Source organism: Heteronotia binoei, chromosome 20 (assembly GCF_032191835.1).
Source record: "Heteronotia binoei isolate CCM8104 ecotype False Entrance Well chromosome 20, APGP_CSIRO_Hbin_v1, whole genome shotgun sequence".
Taxonomy (NCBI): Eukaryota; Metazoa; Chordata; class Lepidosauria; order Squamata; family Gekkonidae; genus Heteronotia; species Heteronotia binoei.
In genome coordinates this window covers 37,078,045-37,103,382 of record NC_083242.1, presented here as the reverse complement: position 1 = coordinate 37,103,382, position 25,338 = coordinate 37,078,045, and the positions used below count along the sequence as shown (strand labels likewise).

Here is a 25,338-nt window from a genome sequence, read left to right as displayed (position 1 = left end):
TGTTGTGGGGGAGGAGGATAAAGGAGATTGTGAGCTGCTCTGAGACTCTGAGATTTGGAGTGGAGCGTGGGATATAAATCCAATATCATCATCATCATCATCATCATCATCATCATCTTCTTAACATCTATGTGAGTGGGACGACACGCCCACCCCACCCCCGTGTGCCTATCTGGACAACCACACAGTTTATTATTGAAACTTTTCTAAAGCAAAGTAATGTGGAAAGGCAGAATTACAAAAAACCCCGAACCCTGCACCCCTCCCCCTCCATTAAAGCTCAGGGCAGGAAACGAACGAATAGAAATCGATGCTTTAAGACAGACAAAGTTGTTTTGTAGATACCTTTTTTGACAACTGAGCCTTGTGGAAGTCCACTACGGAATTCACGCGCCTGTGCAGCTGAGATATTTTCTTCTGCAAAGAAACAGAATGAACTGGTTTTGTGTCACATTCTCCTACAGACGGGGTCATATCGGAAGCACCAACGTGAACCACAACCTAAGCGACAAGAGAGATTCTCAGCTGCAGGTCAAAATTTTGAATGGGGTGGAGAGAGTAAGAACATAAGAGAAGCCATGTTAGATCAGGCCAATGGCCCATCCAGTCCAACATTCTGTGTCACACAGCAGCCAAATATATATATATATATATATATATATATATATATATATATATATATATATATATATATATATATATATATATATATATATACACATACACACACACACACACACACACACACACTGTGGCTAATAGCCACTGATGGACCTTTGCTCCATATTTTTATCTAACCCCTTCTTGAAGGTGGCTATGCTTGTGGACGCCACCACCTCCTGTGGCAGTGAATTCCACATGTTAATCACCCTTTGGGTGAAGAAGTACTTCCTTTTATCCGTTTTAACCTGTCTGCTCAGCAATTTCATCGAATGCCCACGAGTTCTTGTATTGTGAGAAAGGGAGAAAAGTACTTCTTTCTCTACTTTCTCCATCCCATGCATTATCTTGTAAACTTCTATCATGTCACCCCTCAGTCGACGTTTCTCCAAGCTAAAGAGCCCTAAGCGTTTCAACCTTTCTTCATAGGGAAGGTGTTCCAGCCCTTTAATCATTTTAGTTGCCCTTTTCTGAACTTTCTCCAATGCTATAATATCCTTTTTGAGGTGCGGCGACCAGAACTGCACACAGTACTCCAAATGAGACCGCACCATCGATTTATATAGGGGCATTATGATACTGGCTGATTTGTTTTCAATTCCCTTCCTAATAATTCCCAGCATGGCGTTGGCCTTTTTTATTGCAAACGCAGACTGTCTTGACATTTTCAGTGAGTTATCTACCACGACCCCAAGATCTCTCTCTTGGTCAGTCTCTGCCAGTTCACACCCCATCAACTTGTATTTGTAGCTGGGATTCTTGGCCCCAATGTGCATTACTTTGCACTTGGCCACATTGAACTGCATCTGCCACGTTGACGCCCACTCACCCAGCCTCAACAGATCCCTTTGGAGTTCCTCACAATCCTCTCTGTAGACAAAGAAGCCTTTCTCCTTCTCCCCAATTACTAGAATTTAGTGGCATTAAAGAAGCCGATGGGCAGCAGGCAGGGTGGATTTGATTTAAATCAAATTGATTTAAATCACAATTTAAATCACTAGTCAGTAAGACATGATTTAAATCATAGTTTTTTACATAAAGGCTCTCTTTTACTGCCTGCTGCCATTATAGGTTTTCTCCTCCAGGGAAAGAATAATAGGATAAACCTCGGGTTATACACACAAAAGACCCAAAGTCTTGTGGAGTATTCGGCTCAAAACATTTCACTTTCATTTTTACTGCTTGCCCCTCCCTTCTCACACTTAAGTTTCTTCTTGTGCAAATCTGTTCCACTCCAAGCAGTCTTTTTCTATTCATTGAACGTTTTGAAACTTAGCACTTAGGGGGTTGATTCTGTGTACATAGGTTTGTAGAACAATGAGATTAAGGTCTTTTTCTCTACTCTGTTCATTTTATAGCATTTTTGCTGTGCAGAAGAGGCATGTGAAAGCCGCAGACACAAATTGCAGTTTTGAGAGCTGCAAAACCAAGCATCTGTGTTCTGTGATAGTATCTTGTAGACAGAGGAACTGCCCAGTAATCTTACAGAAACCTCTGGAAGAGCATGTCATTGTGAATGGATTAATAGAATTCATTACCAAAAGATTTAAACATTGCATGAATATACAGCCTTATGCTTCAGAATTGAAAACTAACCCTTATTTCATGACGGAATAACCTTTGAATGATAATATATTTTCCTCAAAAAACATTTTATTTTAAAAAATCCAATTTCAATTTTAAAAAATCCCATTTTTTTAAAAAAAAAACCATTGATTTTTATCCACCCTGGCAGAAGGCTCAGGATGGACAAAAGGAAATACTTCTTTACCCAATGAGTGATTAAAATATGAAATTTGCTGACTATCAGCCCTGGTGACTAAAAGGAACCTCCACATTCAGAGGCACTAAACCTCTGAGACCCAGAGCCAGGAGGCAACATTGAGGAAGGTCTTGGCTTCTATGCCTTGTTGTCCCTCCAGAGGAACTGGTTGGCCATTGTGTGAGACAGGAGGCTGGACTGCATGGACCTTCACTGGTCTGATCTAGCAGGGCTCTTCTGATGTTCATATGAAGGCCTCGGCCTCTCTGCCCTGTTGTCGGCCCTCCAGAGGAACTGGCTGGCCACTGTGTGAGGCAGGAGGCTGGACTAGATGGACCCTCCCTGGTCTGACCCAGCAGGGCTCTTCTGAGGTTCTTCTCAGAGGAAGGCCTCGGCCTCTCTGCCCTGTTGCTGGCCCTCCAGAGGAACCGGTTGGCCCCTGTGTGAGGCAGGAGGATGGACTAGATGGACCCTCCCTGGTCTGACCCAGCAGGGCTCTTCTGAGGTTCTTCTCAGGGGCAGGCCTCGGCCTCTCTGCCCTGTTGTTGTCCCTCCAGAGGAACTGGCTGGCCACTGTGTGAGACAGGAGGCTGGACTAGATGGACCCTCACTGGTCTGATCCAGCAGGGCTCTTCTGAGTTTCTTCTCAGGGGAAGGCCTCGGCCTCTCTGCCCTATTGTGGGCCCTCCAGAGGAACTGGTTGGCCACTGTGTGAGACAGGAGGCTGGACTAGATGGACCCTCCCTGGTCTGATCCAGCAGGGCTCTTCTGATCTTCTTCTCAGGGGAAGGCCTCGGCCTCTCTGCCCTGTTGTTGTCCCTCCAGAGGAACTGGTTGGCCATTGTGTGAGACAGGAGGCTGGACTAGATGGACCCCCTCTGGTCTGACCCAGCAGGGCTCTTCTGATGTTCTTCTCAGGGGAAGGCCTCGGCCTCTCTGCCCTGTTGTTGGCCCTCCAGAGGAACTGGTTGCCCACTGTGTGAGGCTGGACTAGATGGATCCTGACTGATCTGCTGAGCTGGGATCTTCTGAAGTTCTCAATTCTGTGCAGTTCTTGGGCCTCCATAGCCCTTTCCCTCTAAAGTAGGGGTGTCTAACTCATTTGTTATGAGGGCTGGATCTGATATAAATGAGACCTTCTCGGGTCGAGCCAAGCCATGCATGCCATAACATTTAATGCCAGGTAGCAGAAATATAAACTTTATAAAGGAAACAAAGTTTTTCTTTAAACTTAAAATATGTTTAAAAGATCAGAACTCTTGCAATACTTTATTTAACAGCTTCCGATAACTGACACCGCTTGCTCTGAATTATTTCATCAAAAACTGGAGACAAGGTCTGTGCTACAGCAGTCTTGAGTATGCTGTTCAGGTGCATAACTGTAAGTTGCCAACCTACTTTTGATTTATTGACATTCATTACAGAAATCTCATGGCCAATGCTCTGAGCCTAAGAGCCAGGGAGAAACATGAAATGGGTGGGCATTGTGAGCTTTTGTATGCAAGTTGCTTCGTGTGCTGATCAGCCAATGGAGAAAACAGAGGCTTTGCTCTGTAGCTCCTGTATGATTGAGCAAGCCCAGCAAAGCAAGCTGTGACGCAGAAGGAAGCAAGAGAGAAAGAAGGAAGGAGATGTCAGTGAGTTCCTCGTGGGTCTGATAGGAGCCCTCTGGGGGCCTGATCCAGCCCTCAGGTCGCACGTTCCAACACCCATGCTCTAAAGGCACCTGGTTCCTACTGGCCTAGTATGAAGTCTTCCTCCAACTTTAGTTTCACTTGGCCTTTCATTTTCCCTATTTCACCCGCAAGTGAGTTCAATTTTGAAGATTTTTTTCAAAAATGCTATTTTTGCTCAGGTGCCCAGAGGCAAAGGGGCCTGGCAGGAGTTCCTGAAGAGCAGCACTGAAATATCCATTGCTAAGAAATCCCTGCTTCCTGCAGCCTTCGACCTGGATGCGGAAAAGGACTGGAATGTGTGGGTTCATAGCTAAGACGTCACACTTTTAACATATCCTGCATGTGTAACTGTAAGCTTGAGCTGAACCAGGACGTTAAATGCCAACCGGTGTGATTTCTTTGATACTGCAGTGATGGAACTAGAGCAGCGGGAGCTCAGCAGCTGACCTGCTGTGCTGGGACCTGTCTTTAAGAGGCAACGTCCCGCACAGTGCGTTGGAACAGACAGGGCTTTCTCTCGGAAGCTGCCTTGGCTGCTATAACCTCCAAAACGAGAGCCAGCAACTATGTGTGGTCGGTCTTGATACGCTGGTAGACAAAGGCCAATTTTTTTTGGGGGGGGGAGTATAGGGGTTGTTCGAAATACAGAATCAGTAATTTATTTTAACCCCATTTTCGCTGCAATGCATGACCCAGAGGGGCTTTCAACATTCACCGCATCACCGAGAGCCAGTTTGGTGTAGTGGTAAAGTCTGCTTTTATCTGGGAGAACTGGGTTTGATTTCCCCCCTCCTCCACTTGCACTTGCTGGAATGGCCTTGGGTCAGCCAGAGCTCTCTTATCTGGGAGAACCGGGTTTGATTCCCCACTCCTCCACTTGCAGCTGCTGGAATGGCCTTGGGTCAGCCATTAGCTCTCTTATCTGGGAGAACCGGGTTTGATTCCCCCACTCCTCCACTTGCAGCTGCTGGAATGGCCTTGGGTCAGCCAGAGCTCTCTTATCTGGGAGAACCAGGTTTGATTCCCCCCTCCTCCACTTGCACCTGCTGGAGTGGCCTTGGGTCAGCCACAGCTCTCTTATCTGGGAGAACTGGGTTTGATTCCCCACTCCTCCACTTGCCCCTGCTGGAATGGCCTTGGGTCAGCCACAGCTCTCTTATCTGGGAGAACCGGGTTGGATTCCCCACTCCTCCACTTGCAGCTGCTGGAATGGCCTTGGGTCAGCCAGAGCTCTCTTATCTGGGAGAACCGGGTTTGATTCCCCACTCCTCCACTTACAGCTGCTGGAATGGCCTTGGGTCAGCCAGAGCTCTCTTATCTGGGAGAACCGGGTTTGATTCCCCACTCCTCCACTTGCACCTGCTGGAATGGCCTTGGGTCAGCCAGAGCTCTCTTATCTGGGAGAACCAGGTTAGATTCCCCACTCCTCCGCTTGCACCTGCTGGAATGGCCTTGGGTCAGCCATAGCTCTCGAAGAGCTGTCCTTAAAAGGGCAGCTTCTGTAAGAGCTCTCTCAGCCCCACCCACCTCACCGGGTGTCTTTTGTGGGGGGAGGGAAGGTAAAGGAGATTGTGACCGCTCTGAGACTCAGAGATCAAGCGAGTAAGGCGGGATATAAATCCAATATCTTCTTCTTCTTCTTCTCCTTTCTATCCTCACAACAACCCAGCAAGGGTTGAGAGGTTAGGATGAGAGGGGGCAAGTGGCCCATAATCGCTAATGAGCTTCCATGGCAGAGTGCCTAAACTCAGCTCAATTAACTGGATGACCGCTATTGAAAGCAGCCAACTGTGACGGCTCTGTACTGTTAAACAGGGGGATGACCAGGCAGGAGAGAGAGCGCGACCGATCAGTAAAGGGAGGGAAAAATACAAATGCTCCAGTACAAATCGACTTGCCTCTTTCATAATTAACGTGCTGCTGCAAGCAAACAGCATGCTAAGCCAGAAAAACCAAAAGCCGCCTTACTATAATCCGAATTGATATTCCTTCGTGCTTCCGCAGACACTGCGTGTGATCGATTCTTTCGTTCAACCGCTGCAACTTGCTATCCACGTCTCCCATCGAATTCTCTATGTGGTTTCGAATTAAACACTTGATCTACAACAGATCCGGGGGGGGGGAGGAGTGGGGGGAGAACACCACACAGAATTTTACATTTTTAAAATCAGGATAATTCTTATTCAGAGGTTGGACGCTGTCAAGCCATCCAAGGGGCAATCCAGAAAAGGAATGGTTCTTTGGGGCACATGAAACGTGAAATGTTTGGACTTCTGCACAAGAGCCCCGACTGACTGTTCATTTTCTGTAACTCAGGCTGTACTCTACACATCTTTTGCAACAACTGATGTGCATTTACGTCCTAAACAATACCACTGCGATATGGTATCTTGTTCCTCTCTTTTTAAGAGCCCCGTGGCGCAGAGTGTTAAAGCTGCAGTACTGCAGTCCTAAACTCTGCTCACAACCTGGGTTTTCAGGTAGCCAGCTCGAGGTTGACTCAGCCTTCCATCCTTCTGAGGTCAGTAAAAGGAGTCCCCAGCTTGCTGGGGGGAAAGTGTGGATGACTGGGGAAGGCAGTGGCAAACCACCCTGTAAAAAGTCTGCCTTGAAAACATTGTGAAAGCAACGTCACACCAGAGTCAGAAATGACTGGTGCTTGCACGGGGGACTTTCCCTCTCTTTTTAGTCATTTCCACTTATATGTTAAGTGCAATTTTTAAAAAACTCCTCTGACACCTTCTTTTGCTTGCTTTTGATCAAAGCTGCATCCGCGCTCTGACCTGCATGCCAGGATCCAAAGTCCTTCGGAGAGAAGCCTCAGACAGCTACCCCCCACCCCAAACTACAGCTGAACACTTAAATCCCCCCCCTCCCTGAAAACTTAATTCAATTAAGCCCAGCTGACTTACCTTCTCCAGTCCTGGCTGGCTTTTGTCTGTCTGCGTGGCGGAAGTTACTCTTGTTTCATCGGATGATGAGACATGCTTACAGCTGACCGCGTCTTTACATTCAGAAGTTCTCCTTTCTCTCAAAGCGTCATCTTTAAGACAAAAAGAATTCACTGAAAAGATCTGGAGCGCAGCTATCCATTTCAACAAGGAGCCCCGTGGTGCAGAGCGGTAAAGCTGCAGTACTGCAGTCTGAACTCTCTCTGATCACGACAAGCGTTCAAACCCTGGCGGAAGCTGGGTTTTCAGGTAGCCAGCTCAAGGTTGACTCAGCCTTCCATCCTTCTGAAGTCGGTAAAAGGAGTCCCCAGCTTGCTGGAGGAAAAGCGTAGATGACTGGGGAAGGCAATGGCAAACCACCCCGTTAAAAAGTCTGCCGTGAAAATGTCATCACAATCTTGTTTCAGGGCCCAAAATTAATTTCTGACTTTGCAGCTGCACTGGCATTTGTGATGCCTGGCTATCCACACACCCCCTGGGTTGGATATGTGCTGGGATTCTCTCGATTTATTTCATTTATACCCCACCTTTATCCCTAATTGGGACCTGAAGCAGCTCACCTCATTCTCCCCTCCTCTACTTCATCCTCACAATAGTCCTGTCAGGTAGGTGAGACAGAGAGACCATATTCGCACACAGCTTACCTCGCAGTCACAATCCTGTTCCCTCCGCAGCATCTGGTCGGATTTCCCACCATCTGCACCGAAGTTACAGGAAGTGCCGCGGCTTTTGCGTAGCAAACGTAAACTGGGTTTCAGCGGTTTACGTTTGCTGCGCAAAAACTGCAGCACTTCCTGTAACTTCAGCTCAGATGGTGGGAAATCCAACCAGACGCTGCGGAGGGAACAGGATTGTGACTGCAAGGTAAGCTGTGTGCGAAAATGGTCAGAGTGTGTGACTGGTGCCAGGTCACTGCAAATTTGTGTGGCAGTGTGGGGATTCGAAACTGGGTGTCCCAGATCTTTGCCCAACATCCTAACACCAAAAGCAGAAGAAGCTATTGGATTTAGACCCAACCCTCCACCCTGAATCTCAAAGTCTCAGACAAGCTCACAATCTCCTCTACCTTCCTCCCCCACAACAGACACCCTTGTAGATAGATAGATAGATAGATAGATAGATAGATAGATAATTTTATTTATATCCCGCCCTCCCCGCCGGAGCAGGCTCAGGGCGGCTAACAACATCATTCAATTTCCCTTATACAAAAGACAAGGTTACATTAACATTAAACATTAAAAAATTCTGATAAGTTTAAAATCACTTAATTAAATTGATAAAAGTGCTAATGCTAATTGTGCTTTTATAATGGCGGTAATCATTAGCAATTTCTTTCTTCGTCAGCGAAAGCCAGTCGGAAGAGGAAGGTTTTGCAGGCCCTGCGGAATTGTTCAAGGTCCTGCAGGGCCCGCATTTCCTCTGGAAGTTGGTTCCATAGGTTCGGGGCTACAGAGGAGAAGGCCCGGTTACGGGTGCATTGCAGCTTCACCTCTTTCGGTCCGGGGGTGGTCAACAAGTTTTTTCCAGCTGACCTCAGTGCTCTCTGGGGTTCGTATGGGGAGAGACGGTCCCTAAGGTAGACAGGTCCTCGACCATATAGGGCTTTAAAGGTGATGACCAGCACTTTGTAACGAATCCGGTATGTAACTGGCAGCCAGTGCAGCTCGCGCAGCCCAGGCTGTATGTGCTCCCATTTAGGGAGCCCCAACAACAGTCTGGCCGCTGCGTTGTGAGGTAGGCAGGGCTGAGAGAGCTCTCGCAGAAGCTGCTCTTTCAAGGACAGCTCTGTGGGAGCTCTGGCTGACCCAAGGCCATTCGAGCAGCTGTAAGTGGAGGAGTGGAGAATCAAACCCGGTTCTCCCAGATAAGAAAGCTATGGCTGACCCAAGGCCATTCCAGCAGCTGCAAGTGGAGGAGGGGGAATCAAAGCTGGTTCTCCCAGATAAGAGAGCTCTGGCTGACCCAAGGCCATTCCAGCAGCTGCAAGTGGAGGAGGGGGGAATCAAACCCGGTTCTCCCAGATAAGAGAGCTATGGCTGACCCAAGGCCACTCCAGCAGCTGCAAGTGGAGGAGGGGGAATCAAAGCTGGTTCTCCCAGATAAGAGAGCTCTGGCTGACCCAAGGCCATTCCAGCAGCTGCAAGTGGAGGAGGGGGGAATCAAACCCGGTTCTCCCAGGTAAGAGAGCTATGGCTGACCCAAGGCCATTCCAGCAGCTGCAAGTGGAGGAGTGGGGAATCAAACCCGGTTCTCCCAGATAAGAGAGCTCTGGCTGACCCAAGGCCATTCCAGCAGCTGCAAGTGAAGGAGTGAAGAATCAAACCCGGTTCTCCCAGATAAGAGAGCTCTGGCTGACCCAAGGCCATTCCAGCAGCTGCAAGTGAAGGAGTGAAGAATCTAACCCGGTTCTCCCAGATAAGAGAGCTCTGGCTGACCCAAGGCCATTCCAGCAGCTGCAAGTGGAGGAGTGGGGAATCAAACCCGGTTCTCCCAGATAAGAGAGCTCTGGCTGACCCAAGGCCATTCCAGCAGCTGCAAGTGAAGGAGTGAAGAATCAAACCCGGTTCTCCCAGATAAGAGAGCTCTGGCTGACCCAAGGCCATTCCAGCAGCTGCAAGTGAAGGAGTGAAGAATCTAACCCGGTTCTCCCAGATAAGAGAGCTCTGGCTGACCCAAGGCCATTCCAGCAGCTGGAAGTGGAGGAGTGGGGAATCCAACCTGGTTCTCCCAGATAAGAGAGCTCTGGCTGACCCAAGGCCATTCCAGCAGCTGCAAGTGGAGGAGTGGGGAATCCAACCCGGTTCTCCCAGATAAGAGTCTTAACCACTGCACCAAAGTGGCTCACCAACAGTGTTTCCTCTAAGCTGAGTTAGCGTGAGCCAGCTCACAGATTTTTAGCCTCCAGCTTCTACATTTCTGTTTTAGCTCGGGAAAAATGGCCCCAGAGCACACTGATTGATGCAGCAGCTCACAACTTTAATGCCTGTAGCTCACAAAGTAGAATTTTTGCTCACAAGACTCCACAGAGGGAACATTGCTCACCACCCAAGCTCCGAAAAAATTTGCTCATGCTCCCTGGAGGGGTCACTTTTGACTGGCTGCCACAGTTTTGGAGTTCTCGGGGAAGGGGATCAGGCAGGCTTGTAAAAGGGAAAGGGGCTCAGAAATGCTGCCCGCAGAGCTTTAGGTCTGTTTCTGATTGACTTATTCGCTTTTTAGCCTGCCCTTCCCACGAACGGGCTCAGGACAGGGCACAACACAGTCATAACAAGACATATTAGATTTAAAACAAGTTAAAACTATCGACATTTGAGTCCATAATCTAATATACAGATATAATAGACAAAGATTATGCATGGGATAGAGATTATGCATGGGATAGAGACGTAGTACTTTTCTCCCTTTCCCACAATGCGAGCACTCGTGGACATTCAATGAAATTGCTGAGCAGCTGGGTTAGAACTGATAAAAGGAAGTACTTCTTCACCCAACGGGTGATTAACACATGGAATTCACTGCCACAGGGTGGTGGCTACAAGCATAGCCAGCTTCAAGAGGGGACTGGATAAACATCTGGACAGAGGTCTATCAGTGGCTATTAGCCACAGTATATTGATGGAACTCTTTGTCTGGGGCAGTGATGCTCTGTATTCTTGGTGCTGGGGAGAGGCAACAGTGGGAAGGCTTCTAGTGCCCTGGCCCCACTGATGGCACCTGGTTTTTTGGCAGTTGTGGGCCATTGGCCGGATCCAAGATGGCTTCTGTTATGTTCTTATGGCAAAGTATAGATGGAACTCTCTGTCTGGGGCAGTGATGCTCTGTGTTCTTGGTACTTGTGGGGGGGGGGCAACAGTGGGAGGCTTCTAGTGTCCTGGCCCCGCTGGTGGACCTCCTGATGGCGCCTGGGTTTTGGCCACTGTGTGACACAGAGTGTTGGACTGCATGGGCCATTGGCCTGATCCAACAGGGCTTCTCTTATGTTCTTATGTGACACAGAGTGTTGGACTGGAGGGGCCATTGGCCTCATCCAACATGGCTTCTCTTATGTTCTTATGTGACACAGAGTGTTGGACTGGATGGGCCATTGGCCTGATCCAACATGGCTTCTCTTATGTTCTTATGTGACACAGAATGTTGGACTGGATGGGCCATCGGCCTGATCCAACATGGCTTCTCTTATGTTCTTATGTGACACAGAGTGTTGGACTGGATGGGCCATCGGCCTGATCCAACATGGCTTCTCTTATGTTCTTATGTGACACAGAGTGTTGGACTGGATGGGCCATTGGCCTGATCCAACATGGCTTCACTTATGTTCTTAAGATGGTGCTGAATTTGTTAAAAGTTCAGCTTACTCACCGGGCAGCGTTTTTCCTTCCTGGAACTGGAGGCTGTCATGTTCTTCTTGAACTACTACAGGGGCAGGACTTTCAGGACTTTCTTCCACCTTCTCGGTCTTATCCGAGGTCGGAGTCTCACTGCTACAAGAGGCCACCGGGGCCGTCACTTCTTCTGGGCAGCCCAAAGGCTGATTGGTTGGTCTGGAGTATAAATGCACCTCAACCGGCTTTGAGACTGGCGAATCAGATTCCTTTTCATACAAGGTAATCAGCAGGTCTTGCAAAGAGCCAGCACTCAAAAATTGTTTCACGTTGGTGTCCGTGCTACAACCGTTATAGGGAAGACTCCCGGGCACATCTGGACCGCCATTGTAAATGCTGATTTCAGAATTAACAACCAGTTTAGCTACTGGCTCTTTGGCTGACATTTCTTTCGATTTAAGATCCGGGGTCGTTTCTTTGGAAGAACTGTAGTTTAAGCTCTCTGTTCCAATCATTTCTAGCTGCACGTAATTGTCCACGCTGTAGCTGTTTCCAGCCTTTCCCAGCCCATGAAGATTTCGCAGTATTTCCACCTGCTTCCGACTACTCGGGGTCATCGTTTTTCTGGCGCGTAATGGCTTTCTGATGACTGGATTGGGATCCATCTTTAGACCCTAAAACATAGAAAAATGCACCTTAAAAACATAGCCAAATACTTAAGCTCCTGCTTAGAAGGTTGAATGAAATAGTTTACATTCACTTGTGCCATTATTCTAAAGCTGTAGTCTGGTGAATACGTTGGAGGTCCAACCCAGTATTATATTATGTCAAGGGTGGGAAACCTCCGTCCCGAGGGCCGTATGTGGCCCTTGAGGCCATTTGGTGCGGCCCTCGGGGATCGCTGGGCAGAACTGAGCCATGCTGCAGCCTCTCTGGCCAGCAAGGATCGTGGGGCCCAGCCGCGCTGTGCAGCAGTCTCCCCAGGGCCAGGCAGGGATCACAGGGCCCAGATGTACTGTGAGGCAGCCTCCCTGGGGCCTGGCTGGCCAGCGAGGATCGTGGGGCCCAATCACGCTGTGCAGCAGCCTCCCCAGGCCAGGCAGGGATCACGGGGCCCAGATGTACTGTGCAGCAGCCTCCCTAGGGCCAGGCTGGCCAGTGAGGATCATGGGGCCCAGCCGCGCTGTGCAGCAGCCTCCCCAGGGCCCGGCAGGGATCACAGGGCCCAGATGTACTGTGCGGCAGCCTCCCTGGGGCCTGGCTGGACGGCCAGAATCGCTGCAGGGCCTGGAAAATTTACTGTCACAGTTCAGTTTGCACTTGATTATCCCAGAGGGTGTGGCCTAATATGCTAATGAGTGTGTGACCTAATATACATATATTAGGGGATGTGGTCTAATATGCTACTGAGTTCCTGCTGGGCTTTTTGTACAAAAAAGCCCTGGACCTCTGCATTTGCCTAGGGCGGCAGGCCGTGTGTGCGCGTGCGCGTGCCAGATTAGGCTGTCCCCACACAACTTCAAATAAAAAAACTATTATTTGCTGGCCTGAATCATTCTCCCTCGGCGAAGCACTGTTTTTTAAGTCGATAATCAGTTTCAGCTGGAACTGTGAATGATGTTATAAATATCCATAGGACCCTTGGCGAAAAAAAAAGGGTTCCCCATCCCTGTATTATGTTGCATTGCTGTTAATATTCCACACAGACACATTAAAATTTCCAGGAAGCCAGATCTCATCCGATCTCGAAAGCTAAGCAGGATTTGTAGTTAGTAGTTGGACAGGAGACTGTCCTTGAAATACCCAGCTGGGAAGTGGGGGCAGGCTTATTAAGCCACCTCCCTTAATATCCTCCAGGCCTCCACTAGGGGGCAGTCCCCAGAGGTTGCCATGACTTCCAGGTGCATGTGCACACACAATATAACACTTCTGGACATTTTAGGGAAAAACCGAAACAGATGAAATACTTTCCTATCAAACCTGAACTTACTTTGCTGCTTTAACGACAGAAACCACCAGTTATAACTTAGGTGGCAGATAAAATTGCATTCAATAGTGTACATATAGAATATAGAAGTAAAAGGGCTTTAGTTTTCTATTGGCAAAATGGCAAATATACCCAATACTAAATAAAGCAAGAGTTGCAAACTGCTGCACCATAAGCTATCTTAGATTTCACAGCTAGAAAAACTTCATTTCAAATGTTTTTTTCCCCAGTGCTCCTCAATACGCCCCAGATCTTTCCGTTGGAAGAAAAACCCGAGAAATAAATTCTCAGTCTGTTCTGTGTGATATGCTTTGAATACAACCTTGCCTTAAGACGGAGTTTGCTCGCTCCAAGAGAATTTCAAAGGAGTTTTTTTTCAGAGCTCCCATACAATTTTCAAAGGGAAAAATCGGACGCTATACATTCTGAGAAAGTCACACTTCATCTTTAAAAGCATTTCACACATTCACCCAATACTCCTGTAGTGGGAAACAGAAGAAGACCTCTGTACATCGAGGAGAGAGGAGTGATGATTCACGCACTCTGCCCTGTGTATCTCCATAGAAGATGATGATGGTATTGGATTTATATCCCACCCTCCACTCCGAATCTCAAGAGTCTCAGAGCAGCTCACAATCTCCTTTATCTTCCTCCCCCACAACAGACACCCTGTGAGGTGGGTGAAGCTGAGAGAGCTCTCCCAGAAGCTGCCCTTTCAAGGACAACTCTGCCAGAGCTATGGCTGACCCAAGGCCATTCCAGCAGCTGTAAGTGGAGGAGTGGGGAATCAAACCCGGTTCTCCCAGATAAGAGAGCTCTGGCTGACCCAAGGCCATTCCAGCAGGTGCAAGTGGAGGAGTGGGGAATCAAACCTGGTTCTCCCAGATAAGAGAGCTCTGGCTGACCCAAGGCCATTCCAGCAGGTGCAAGTGGAGGAGTGGGGAATCAAACCCGGTTCTCCCAGATAAGAGAGCTCTGGCTGACCCAAGGCCATTCCAGCAGGTGCAAGTGGAGGAGTGGGGAATCAAACCCGGTTCTCCCAGATAAGAGAGCTCTGGCTGACCCAAGGCCATTCCAGCAGGTGCAAGTGGAGGAGTGGGGAATCAAACCCGGTTCTCCCAGATAAGAGAGCTCTGGCTGACCCAAGGCCATTCCAGCAGGTGCAAGTGGAGGAGTGGGGAATCAAACCCGGTTCTCCCAGATAAGAGAGCTCTGGCTGACCCAAGGCCATTCCAGCAGCTGCAAGAGGAGGAGTGGGGAATCAAACCCGGTTCTCCCAGATAAGAGAGCTGTGGCTGACCCAAGGCCATTCCAGCAGCTGCAAGTGGAGGAGTGGGGAATCAAACCTGGTTCTCCCAGATAAGAGAGCTGTGGCTGACCCAAGGCCATTCCAGCAGCTGCAAGTGGAGGAGTGGGGAATCAAACCTGGTTCTCCCAGATAAGAGAGCTGTGGCTGACCCAAGGCCCTTCCAGCAGCTGCAAGTGGAGGAGTGGGGAATCAAACCCGGTTCTTCCAGATAAGAGAGCTATGGCTGGCCCAAGGCCATTCTATTAGCTGCAAGTGGAGGGGTGGGGACTCAATCCAGCTCTCTGACAAGAATCTGCGCACTGAACCACTACACCAGTGCCAAGCTGCGAAGGGCTCATTGCCCTTGCCTAGAGTTATGTTTGCTTCAGCTGGTGATGCTGTGAAACCTCACAGATAAACCAGTTCCAGCTGAAAACTGATTATTCAATGAGGTAGGTTTGTGATAAATTAATCTTAAGTGGGCTAGGTGTCAAGTGCCTTGCCATGAAAGTTACTTTACTTGGCACTATGCGTGAGAAACTGTCTTACTGCTATCTTGTCTGCTTGTATAAAAAGGTAAATGTAGTTCCCCTGTGCAAGCGCACCAGTCGTTTCTGACTCAGGTGTGATGTCGCATTACGACATTTTCACGGCAGACTTTTTAATGGGGTGGTTTGCCATTGCCTTCCCCAGTCATCTACACTTTACCCCCAGCAAGCTGGGGACTCATTTTACCGACCCAGGAAGGATGGAAGGTTGAGTCAACCTCAAGCCAGCTAGCTAAACCCAGCTTCCACCCGGATCAAACTCAGGTCGTGAGCAAAGAGCTTGGACTGCAATACTGCTGCTTTATCACTCTGCACCACGGGGCTCTTCAGGAAATGGACGTTACCGGTCCCTATACACACACACACACACACATCTGGTTAGCCACTATAGAAAATGGAATGCTGAACTAGATGGGTACCAGGGTCCTCGTTTGCCTAGGGCACAGAGGAAACTTGGGCCAGCTCTGGATGGGTCACCATTGCAAGTAAATTTGTCGCATCACGACATTTTCACGGCACTTTTTAACGGGGTGGTTTGCCATTGCCTTCCCCAGTCATCTACGCTTTCCCCCCCCAGCAAGGTGGGGACTCATTTTACCGACCTCGGAAGGATGGAAGGCTGAATCAACCTCGAGCCAGCTAGCTGAACCCAGCTTCCACCAGGATCGAACTCTGGTCATGAGCAGAGAGCTCAAACTGCAGGACTGCAGCTTTACCACTCTGCGCCATGGGGTCTTGTCTGATTACATACCTCTTCCCTTTCCCATGCCTTTGGCTTGCTTACCTGCGTGCACCTGCTAACGAGCTAAGTTGTTATGTCTAACAGAGGCTCTGGCTTAGCAACTCATTGTATCAAGATTGCGGCCTTGGACAATGGGGAAACGAAACCGAACTTCCAAAGATACGCTTGGGAAAGTAAGAAGGGGGGAAGCTAGTTATTGCTTGCCATGCTATTGCTGAACCTATATTATCGCTGGACCTACGTCTGTATAGTAGATCTAACTCAGACCCTATTTGAGGTTACACTTACCTGAAATTCTTAATAAATGGACCCTATTGAATCTACATGGACTGTATTCAGTACTCAGGGGAGAAACCTGACACTAGGGGCGTTTTCGCACTTACCTTAAGCCGGAGCGACGTCCCTCTTCACCGCGCAGCGTCTGCACGGTTTTCGCACTAATTGCAACGCAGCACCTGGAAGAGCCGCAAAGCCCCGCGGCTTTTGCGTCGCAAATGTAAACTGGTTTTTGGCGGTTTACATTTGCGACGCAAAAGCCGCGGGACTTTGCGGCTCTTCCAGGTGCTGCGGAGCAATTAGTGCGAAAACCGTGCAGACGCTGCACGGCGAAGAGGGACGTCGCTCCGGCTTAAGGTAAGTGCGAAAACGCTCTAGGTTTTCGGGAAGGTCTTTTGTTTTCTGGGGGAATCACTGCCTGACGAAAGACAGACTGCTTGAGGAAGGGACAGCTGCTGAGAGAACAAGAGAACATTTTGTAAGCTGCCCTGAGTCTGCTTTGGCGGGGAGGGCGGGATATAAATTAAATGTTATTATTATTATTATTATTATAAGAGGAACCTCTCAAGCAAAAGGGACCAGCTTACTCAAGAGAAGTATATTTGTGTTGTAAACTTTGCATTAGTTTGACTTTGTTAAGTAAATAAAACCTGCTTTCTCTTCACAAATGTGTTGTTGAAATCAAAAGAACATGAGCATCGCAACTCCCCACCAAGGAATAAAAACACCGTCCAGATTTTCATGCTATACATTTCATACGAGTAAAACTCTGTCTTCGAAAACATGTAGCTCGCTTCAAAGAAAACATCTTTTGCAGGATTTCCCCGCCCTCCCAGCTCTCGCCAATTTTTTTATTGGAATAAAAGTCTCCAGCCCCAAGAGCAGTTTTCACCTGAATTATTTGGGTTTTAAGCATCTTTAACTACACAGCACCTGCACTGTACAGGGGGCTGGATTAAATGTCCCTGTTTTGGGGAAAATCAGAGCCGGTTACCTTATGAAAGCCACCTATGACAGGCCTATGTCATTTTAAATTGTTAGAAGCACTCGATAACTTGCTTGATGCCAAAGCTTAGCAGAGAATTCAGGTCAGTGAGAGAGAGTTTATCTGAGGACAATCTTAGATGTGAAAAAACTATTCTGGCAAGAAAGATGTTTTGGTTTAGTAGATGGGAAGAATCAGATAAGGGGAGAAGATCTCATCAAATAGTGTCTGAGATCTAAAGATAGATGGACATTGGTAAGGGTTAGGGTTAGGATTGCAGCTGGTGAGAAAAGTGTCAGATTGACCCAGAAGAGAGAAATCTATCAGAGATAAATGAAAGTTCTCAGGGCAAGAACCTATATAAGTTTCAGAAATTTCCCACCATCTTGCTCCTTGTATCAGAGAGCCAAACGGCATTTCTGCGCAGGTCAGCCGTAAACTGGGCTAGAGATCTCTAACAAAGATTGGGAGCTTTAGAACTTTAGAAAACGTAAGAATTTTAGCAGGTATAAGACTGCAGGAAATCTGTTAACTGAGGAAACAGAGTTTGTAAGTTTAACTACGAAAACTGGAAATTATTTTAAATGAATACGAATCTATAAGGGCTTTAACGGAGAGCATAATATGAGTTTGCTAACTGTTTTGCTTTTCTATATAGCTTAAACACGGCGTCCTGAGAGAAAACTGAGTACAACTTATCTGTTGTTTTTGAAAAGTTACTGGGTCTCATTTGTACTAGATCCTGGGAGCCTCAGGTTGTTTTGGGGGAATTGTGGAGAATTGTGTTTACGAACTATATAAAAAAAGAAAATTCCCTATCAGTCCCTGGGAACACTTCCAGCTCTTTCTAATTGCAAGAGTCCAAAATGTATACCCCCTACGTGTGTTGTTGACACGCACTACTTGGGTTTCACAGAAGCTGTCTGTGAATCCAAAGTTATGCTGTTTATATATTTTCAAGTGGTTCACAATTTTAAAAATCTTCTCTAGCACAACATTAACTGTCCTACAGATAAAACTGTTGTTGGTATCCTGGGCTCTGAGCCCCATGTTCGAATCCATACTCTGCTGAGGAAGCTTGTTGTGTAACTTTGAGACAATCACACACTCTCGGACTAACCTACCACCTTTCAAGGTTGTTGTGAGGATAAAATGAGGGCAAGGAGAGAATGATGCTGGAAACTGTTCTGAGATCCCCATGGGCCCAAAAAGCAAGGTATAAATATATTTTTTAAAAGAACTGGACTCACAATCTTAGCGGAATAATTTTCAGCATTCCTACAGAATGAAAACGTTCTATGAGACTTTTGCACCTCTGTTCTTAGATTAAGGGGCAAGTCTCTTCAGACAGCCTTTGCTCATTTTTACTACTTTTAATCAGAATAATAAACTACTACTTTTATAATGCCTCAATAGGCTACGTAATTATTTATTGGCCATTAATGGAGAAACTGGCTTTCTGGATACACTTTTCCTTCAACCTTGACCAAGTGACACACTCATTATTCTTTCTAGTAGCACTCCCTTCACCTCGATTTTATCTTCTCCAATTAACATACTTTGCTGGGCTGACCTCTCTCAAAAACCCTCTCATGTTTTAACGATGCCATCTTAATCACCTTTATTCTTTAGAAAGTACATCCAGATATTTATGGAGAACCAGATTCCTGATCTCTCTCAGCTAAGGGGCAATTAATGAGCTTGTTAGCTATTTCCAGCATCTGGATCCATGACTGAGGTATCAAAACAAACACCTACTGATTTAGGAAAGAAAGATGCCAAAATTCATTAGAACACATCAAGCATTTTCTGGACTCAGATGGGCGAAGGTCACCGATTGCTGCTGCATAGCATCTTGTTAACTGCTTTACAGTTTAAAAAAAAAAAGCCAAACACCACAACCTGTATAAATGCAGGAGTCTCCGATGTTTTTGAGCTGGAGGTGCCCTTGGAATTCTGACAGTGTGGTGGATGCAGCCACAAAATGGCTGCTACTGGAGGCGAAGCCAGCTATAAAATGGCTGCTGTAGCTTGCGTTCACCTGACGATGGCAAAGAACTGCTTTGCCATGTGCGAGCAACCAGGAAACTGACTGATCACCACCACGGGTTTTGCATGCGCGATTGCTCATTGTCCTCTCGCCCAAGTTCACAAAGCTTGTCTGCAGCGCAATCAACATTGTGGAGTCCATCTGCAGGCACCTACTCTGGTACAAACTAGAGCAGGGGAATCCAAACTTGCTTAACGTAAGAGACACACAGAATAAATGTCAGATGTTTGAGAGCTGCAAGACGGAGGGGAGGAAGGGAGACAGATGGAGAGGAAGAGGTAGAAAGAAAACAACCTTAAATGCAATTCGGCTTGGAGAAGTGATTTAAAAAGACAAATGCCTTCTCCAAGCCGACCGAGAGGGTGGCAGGGGCTTCGAGAGCCACACAATATGGGTGAAAGAGTCACACGAGGCCCTGGAACTGCAGTTTGGCCACCCCTGAACCTAGAGGAATAGCCAGGAAACTGCTTTGCAAAAGAACGCAAAGCAAAAAAAAAGAAAGTGGGAAGAAAGCGTCTAGGAAGACGCAGACTCCGAGCCACAGCAGGCCACTTGCTTGCTCCTCTTCAAAGCCCCCAGCCCCCATTCTTCAAAGTCCACACACCCTACTCAATCCTGCCCACCTTCCCTTGCGCTTCCTCCCCCCGAATTTTAGCTCCCAGGCGCTCAGCTCACCCCCGACATTAGCAAACAGCACTCACCCGTGTCAAATGCCTCGCCGTTATAGGGTTAATGTTGGAAATAGTCCTGATGCTGTGAAGGTATTGTTCTATCAGTGCTGAGGATGTCTTACCCCCCCCCTCTCCTTCTGTTTCCCAAGCTCCCGTCCCAAACTATCCCACGTTAACAAGGGGGATAGTTATGTCTAATGCGTAGCGCTTCATCGAACAAAATGATACCAGGATTGTTGCCTTGGGGAATCTCCCAAAGACTAGTAGCTGTGAGAGGAAAGGGAAAAGCGGAGGGAGGGGGGGGGCTTGCCTTCTCGTAGCTGTTTCATGCTAAGATATATTACTGTCTGTATGCTAAAAGGTAAAGGTAGTCTCCTGTGCAGGCACCAGTCGCTTTTGACTCTGGGGTGACATCGCATCACGACATTTTCACGGCAGACTTTTTACGGGATGGTTTGCCATTGCCTTCTCCAGTCAGCTACACTTTCCCCCCAGCAAGTTGGGTACTCATCTTACCGACCTCGGAAGGTGTCAAAGCATGCTGTTTCTACATACACAATAGGCATACCTAAGAGGAAACAGAACACCCCCCTGGCCTATTCCTCTCCCCCACCTTTGCAATGAAAGGGGGCATAATAAAATCCATCTGAACCCAGGATGTTTAGAGTAACCTTGCAGTAAAGGTGTGGAGTGCCTCTCCCCCTGATTCACAGACAGGTCTCAGAGAAAGTGTGAGAAAGGGAGATGTTTTATTAGCTGACATTCCTTAGCCGTAAAAGAGATAATGAACCCGTGACTCAAATGGCATCTGTATGTTATTCTTTTGAAGTTATCTGTATACTTATCCTTTTGAAGTTTCCCTATAAGTAACTATGCAATGATATGTACGTCATTACTTGCAAGGATTCTGTCCTTGACCAAACTATGGAGTTTTTACAATAAAGCAACTTTTGATGCAAAGAACAAAAGCTTGATTATTGAGAAATATCGGTGCTTGACAGAAGGATGGAAGGCTGAGTCGACCTGGAGCCAGCTACCTGAACCAGCTTCCGCTGGGATCGAACTCAGGTCGTGAGCAGAGAGTATCAAGCATGCTATTTCTGGGCATTAAATCAATACATTTTTTGGATTCTGATTCCTTCCTCTCTAGCTCTGACAACTGTCCTTTCCCACAGCTGCATATCAAAGCGAAACCCCCCTCTTACTTTTCTCACCTCCCTTTCCTCTTTTCCACCTCTGGGTAGAAAATGTAGGAATGCTGGAACTTTGATGATAGAGAGAAAGGAGGCGCCTCCCCCCCACCCCCCAACAGTTCCCATTCATTGCTTATCAACAGGAGCAAGAATGTATGAGATCGAGGGAAGTTTCAACCTCAAGATAGTAATGGGTAGTATTTTTGCACAGTTGTAACAATTCACACATGCTTGTCATGTCTTGAGGCTATCTTTTCTATACCCTTTGATGTAGTCCTTAAAACACTATGCTGTGAGCAACTCTGTATCACTCTCAAGGTACTGCACCTTGAGCAACAATAGATTATCAATAAAACAGTCTTTGTATCAAACAATTGCTTGATTATTTGAAATACCTTCGGAGTGCCTCACAATCCTCTCTGGTTCTCACCACCCTGAACAATTTAGTGTCATCTGCAAACTTGGCCACTTCACTGCTCACTCCCAACTCCAAATCATTTACGAACAAGTTAAAGAGCCTGGGACCCAGTACCGAGCCCTGCGGCACCCCACTGGTTACCGTCCTCCACTGCGAAGACTGCCCATTTATACTCACTCTCTGCTTCCTATTAATTAGCCAGTTTTTGATCCACAAGAGGACCTGTCCTTTTACTCCATGACTCTCGAGCTTACTAAGGAGCCTTTGATGAGGAACTTTATCAAGCTTTCTGGAAGTCAAGGTAAACGACATCTATCGGGTCTCCTTTGTCCACATGTTTGTTCACCCTCTCATAAGAACATAAGAGAAGCCATGTTAGATCAGGCCAATGGCCCATCCAGTCCAACATTCTGTGTCACACAGCGGCCAAATATATATATATATATATATATATATATATATACACACACACACACACACACTGTGGCTAATAGCCACTGATGGACCTCTGCTCCAAATTTTTATCTAACCCCTTCTTGAAGGTGGCTATGCTTGCGGACGCCACCACCTCCTGTGGCAGTGAATTCCACATGTTAATCACCCTTTGGGTGAAAAAGTACTTCCTTTTATCCGTTTTAACCTGTCTGCTCAGCAATTTCATCGAATGCCCACGAGTTCTTGTATTGTGAGAAAGGGAGAAAAGTACTTCTTTCTCTACTTTCTCCATCCCATGCATTATCTTGTAAACTTCTATCATGTCACCCCTCAGTCGACGTTTCTCCAAGCTAAAGAGCCCTCAAATGAATGTAACAGGTTAGTGAGGAAAGATCTTCCCTTATAGAACCCATGCTGAATCTTCCTCAATAACCCGTGTTCATCAATGTGCCTACTCATTCTGTCCTTGATAATGGTTTCTACCAACTTTCCCGGTATTGAAGTCAGATTGACTGGCCTGTAATTTCCCAGATCTCCTCTGGAACCCTTTTTAAAGATGGGGGTGACATTTGCTACCTTCCAGTCCTCAGGAACGGAGACAGATTTCAATGAAAGATTACATATTTTTGTTAGGAGATCCAGAAGTTCAACTTTGAGTTCTTTCAGAACTCTGGGATGTATGCCATCCGGACCTGGTGACTTATTAGTTTTTAATTCGTCTATCAGTTGTAGGACCTCCTCTCTTGTCACCTCAATCTGACTCAGGTCTTTCAACACCCCTTTCAAAATTAGTGGTTCTGGAGCAGACAAACACTTCTCATCTTCCACAGTGAAGATGGATGCAAAAAATGCATTCAGCTTCTCAGCCATTTCCCTATCCTCCTTCAGTAATCCTTTTATCCCTTGGTCATCCAAGGGCCCCACTGCCTCCCTGGCTGGTTTCCTGCTTCTAATATATTTGAAGAAATTTTTATTGTTGGTCTTTATGTTTTTTGCAATATGCTCCTCATAGTCCCTTTTTGCTTGCCTGATCACAGTCTTGCATTTGATTTGCCACAGCCTGTGTTCCCTTTTATTAATCTCACTTGGACTAGCTTTCCACCACTTAAAGGAGTCCTTCTTACCTTTTACAGCTTCCATTACTTTGTTTGTTAACCATGCAGGCCTTTTCTTATACCTGTTTGTACCTTTCCTAACTTGTGGTATATATTTTATCTGAGCTTCTAGGATTGTAGTTTTAAATAGCCTCCAAGCTTCCTCAAGGGTTTTGACTGTATTTACCTTTCCTTTCAGTTTCCTCCTCACATGCCTCCTCATCTCAGAGAATTTACCCCTTTTAAAGTTAAATGTGGTTGTGCCGGTCTTTTGGGGCAACTCTCTATTTATACAAATAGTGAAATCAATAACGTTATGGTCACTGCTCCCAAGCGGTGTGATCACTTTTATATCTCTCACCAAGTCTTGGGCATTACTTAAGACCAAATCCAGGATCGCCCCACCCCTGGTAGGTTCTGAGATCATCTGCTCCATAGCACAGTCACTGAGAGCATCTAGAAACTCAATCTCTTTCTCTCGACCAGAACACATATTGACCCAATCAATCTGCGGGTAGTTAAAATCACCTATTACGACACAGTTGTTACATTTAGCCACTATCTTTAATCCTTCCATCATATTATAATCGTCCTCTATCTTTTGATTTGGTGGGCGATAAACTCCCATAGTTAAATTTCCTTTTGGGCTCTCTATTTCGACCCAAAGCATTTCTAGAAGGGAATCTATTTCTCTGACCTCAGTTTTACTGGACTGTATACCCTCTGACATACAGAGCCACCCCACCTCCAACCCTTCTCTCCCTATCCTTCCGATATAACTTCTATCCAGGAATCACCGTGTCCCAGTGATTCTCCTCATTCCACCAAGTTTCTGAAATTTCCACAATGTCTATGTTTTCTCCCAACACTAAACATTCCAACTCACCAATTTTACTTCCAACACTTCTAGCATTTATATACAAACATCTATAATTTCCCAGGCAAGCTAGGCCTGCAGCCTTCCTCCTGCTGCCTCGAGACTTTGGCAGACACTCCATACCATTTGTCAGCATCTCAGTGGACAACTCTGATCCATTACCCGGTAGAAAGGTTTCTGGTGAGCCTGGCGCGATGGTGACTTTGCAGACCCTGAGCAGCGGTGCGTCTGGCTTGCTGTGCCCAACCTGAACTGCTGCAGATGCCTGCCCCTGGGGTGCTGGCCTCCCTTCACATATACCCTTCGAGCTGGCTGCCGCTGCAGGAGCTGCCGGAGGAGGACTCCAGAGAGGGGCAGCTGTGCCCACTGTGATGGGGGGGGGGGGAGGAGAGAGAATCTGAGAGCAGCGCCAGCTGGGAGAGTTGGGCGAGTCACATGGGGGCACCCAATTTAGCGCCCCCAGAAGGCTGGCGCCCTAGGCTAATGCCTGGTTCGCCTAGTGGCAGGGCCGGCTCCAATGATGACGATATTGGATTTATACCCCACTCTGAATCTCAGAGTGGCTCACAATCTCCTTTACCTTCCTCCCCCACAACAGACACCCTGTGAGGTAGGTGGGGCTGAGAGAGCTCTGACTAGAGATGTGAAATTTCTGGAAATTTTGAAGCTTGGAAAAAAACCCCGTTTTTTCCCCCCGTTATTTTAAGGAAAAAACCCGGAAATTTTTGGAAAAATTGAAAAAATTGCTATATTAGCACCTCTTTTTTCTTTTCCAGATTGAAAGTCATTCTGTTACTTTAGGAACATAAAATATGACTATGGACAATTTTACTTGCCATGAAATTATCACAACTGGCATATTAAATATAGTGTATCAAAACAATTACTACAAACAGAATTTACTTTTTAAAATAATATTTATTTGTAATTGTAACAAATGGAGCAACACTCTTCTGAACTGTTTACTAGCTTTTGTGGGGGGAAAAACCCTCCACAAAACAATTTTTAAAAATCCAGAAGTCCAGAATCCTGAGCCATTCGTGGGAAGGGCGGGATATAAATCCCAAATAAATAAAATAAATAAAAAAGAAGTAACAATTATTTGTATTTGCTCTCCACAGTATTAAATAAAAATAAAAAACTCATTCTCATAAAAAGAACTGAAGAGGGGTGAAGTGTCTAGAAGGGAGCGCAGGACTACGTTTCAATGAATGGGCATGCTCTAGGACTTGCTTGTCCTCAGTGCACAGAAATTAGAATAATCTGATAACAGACATATTTTTTAGAAATGATCTGGAAAATATTTCAATACCTTGTCTTAAAATAGTTTATCATGTTAAAATAAAAAATTCCATAATCAATTTTTTTTCCTTTTCTTCAATTTTTCCAATTTTTTGGAAAAC

At 46.7% G+C, this 25,338-nt stretch overlaps 1 protein-coding gene across 2 annotated transcripts in view; it reads right to left on the bottom strand.

Annotated features, from left to right (window-relative positions):
- Positions 1-25,338, bottom strand: part of ATF7IP2 (activating transcription factor 7 interacting protein 2) — a 60,680-nt gene that overhangs the window by 22,720 nt on the left and 12,622 nt on the right. For both annotated transcript variants that reach the window (XM_060260458.1, XM_060260457.1), the window contains 4 exons: positions 11,409-12,045; positions 7,011-7,141; positions 6,067-6,198; positions 346-417 (listed from right to left, as the gene is read on the bottom strand). In XM_060260458.1, the coding sequence (XP_060116441.1) occupies positions 346-417; positions 6,067-6,198; positions 7,011-7,141; positions 11,409-12,045 (972 nt within the window). The remainder of the gene's footprint in view (positions 1-345; positions 418-6,066; positions 6,199-7,010; positions 7,142-11,408; positions 12,046-25,338) is intronic.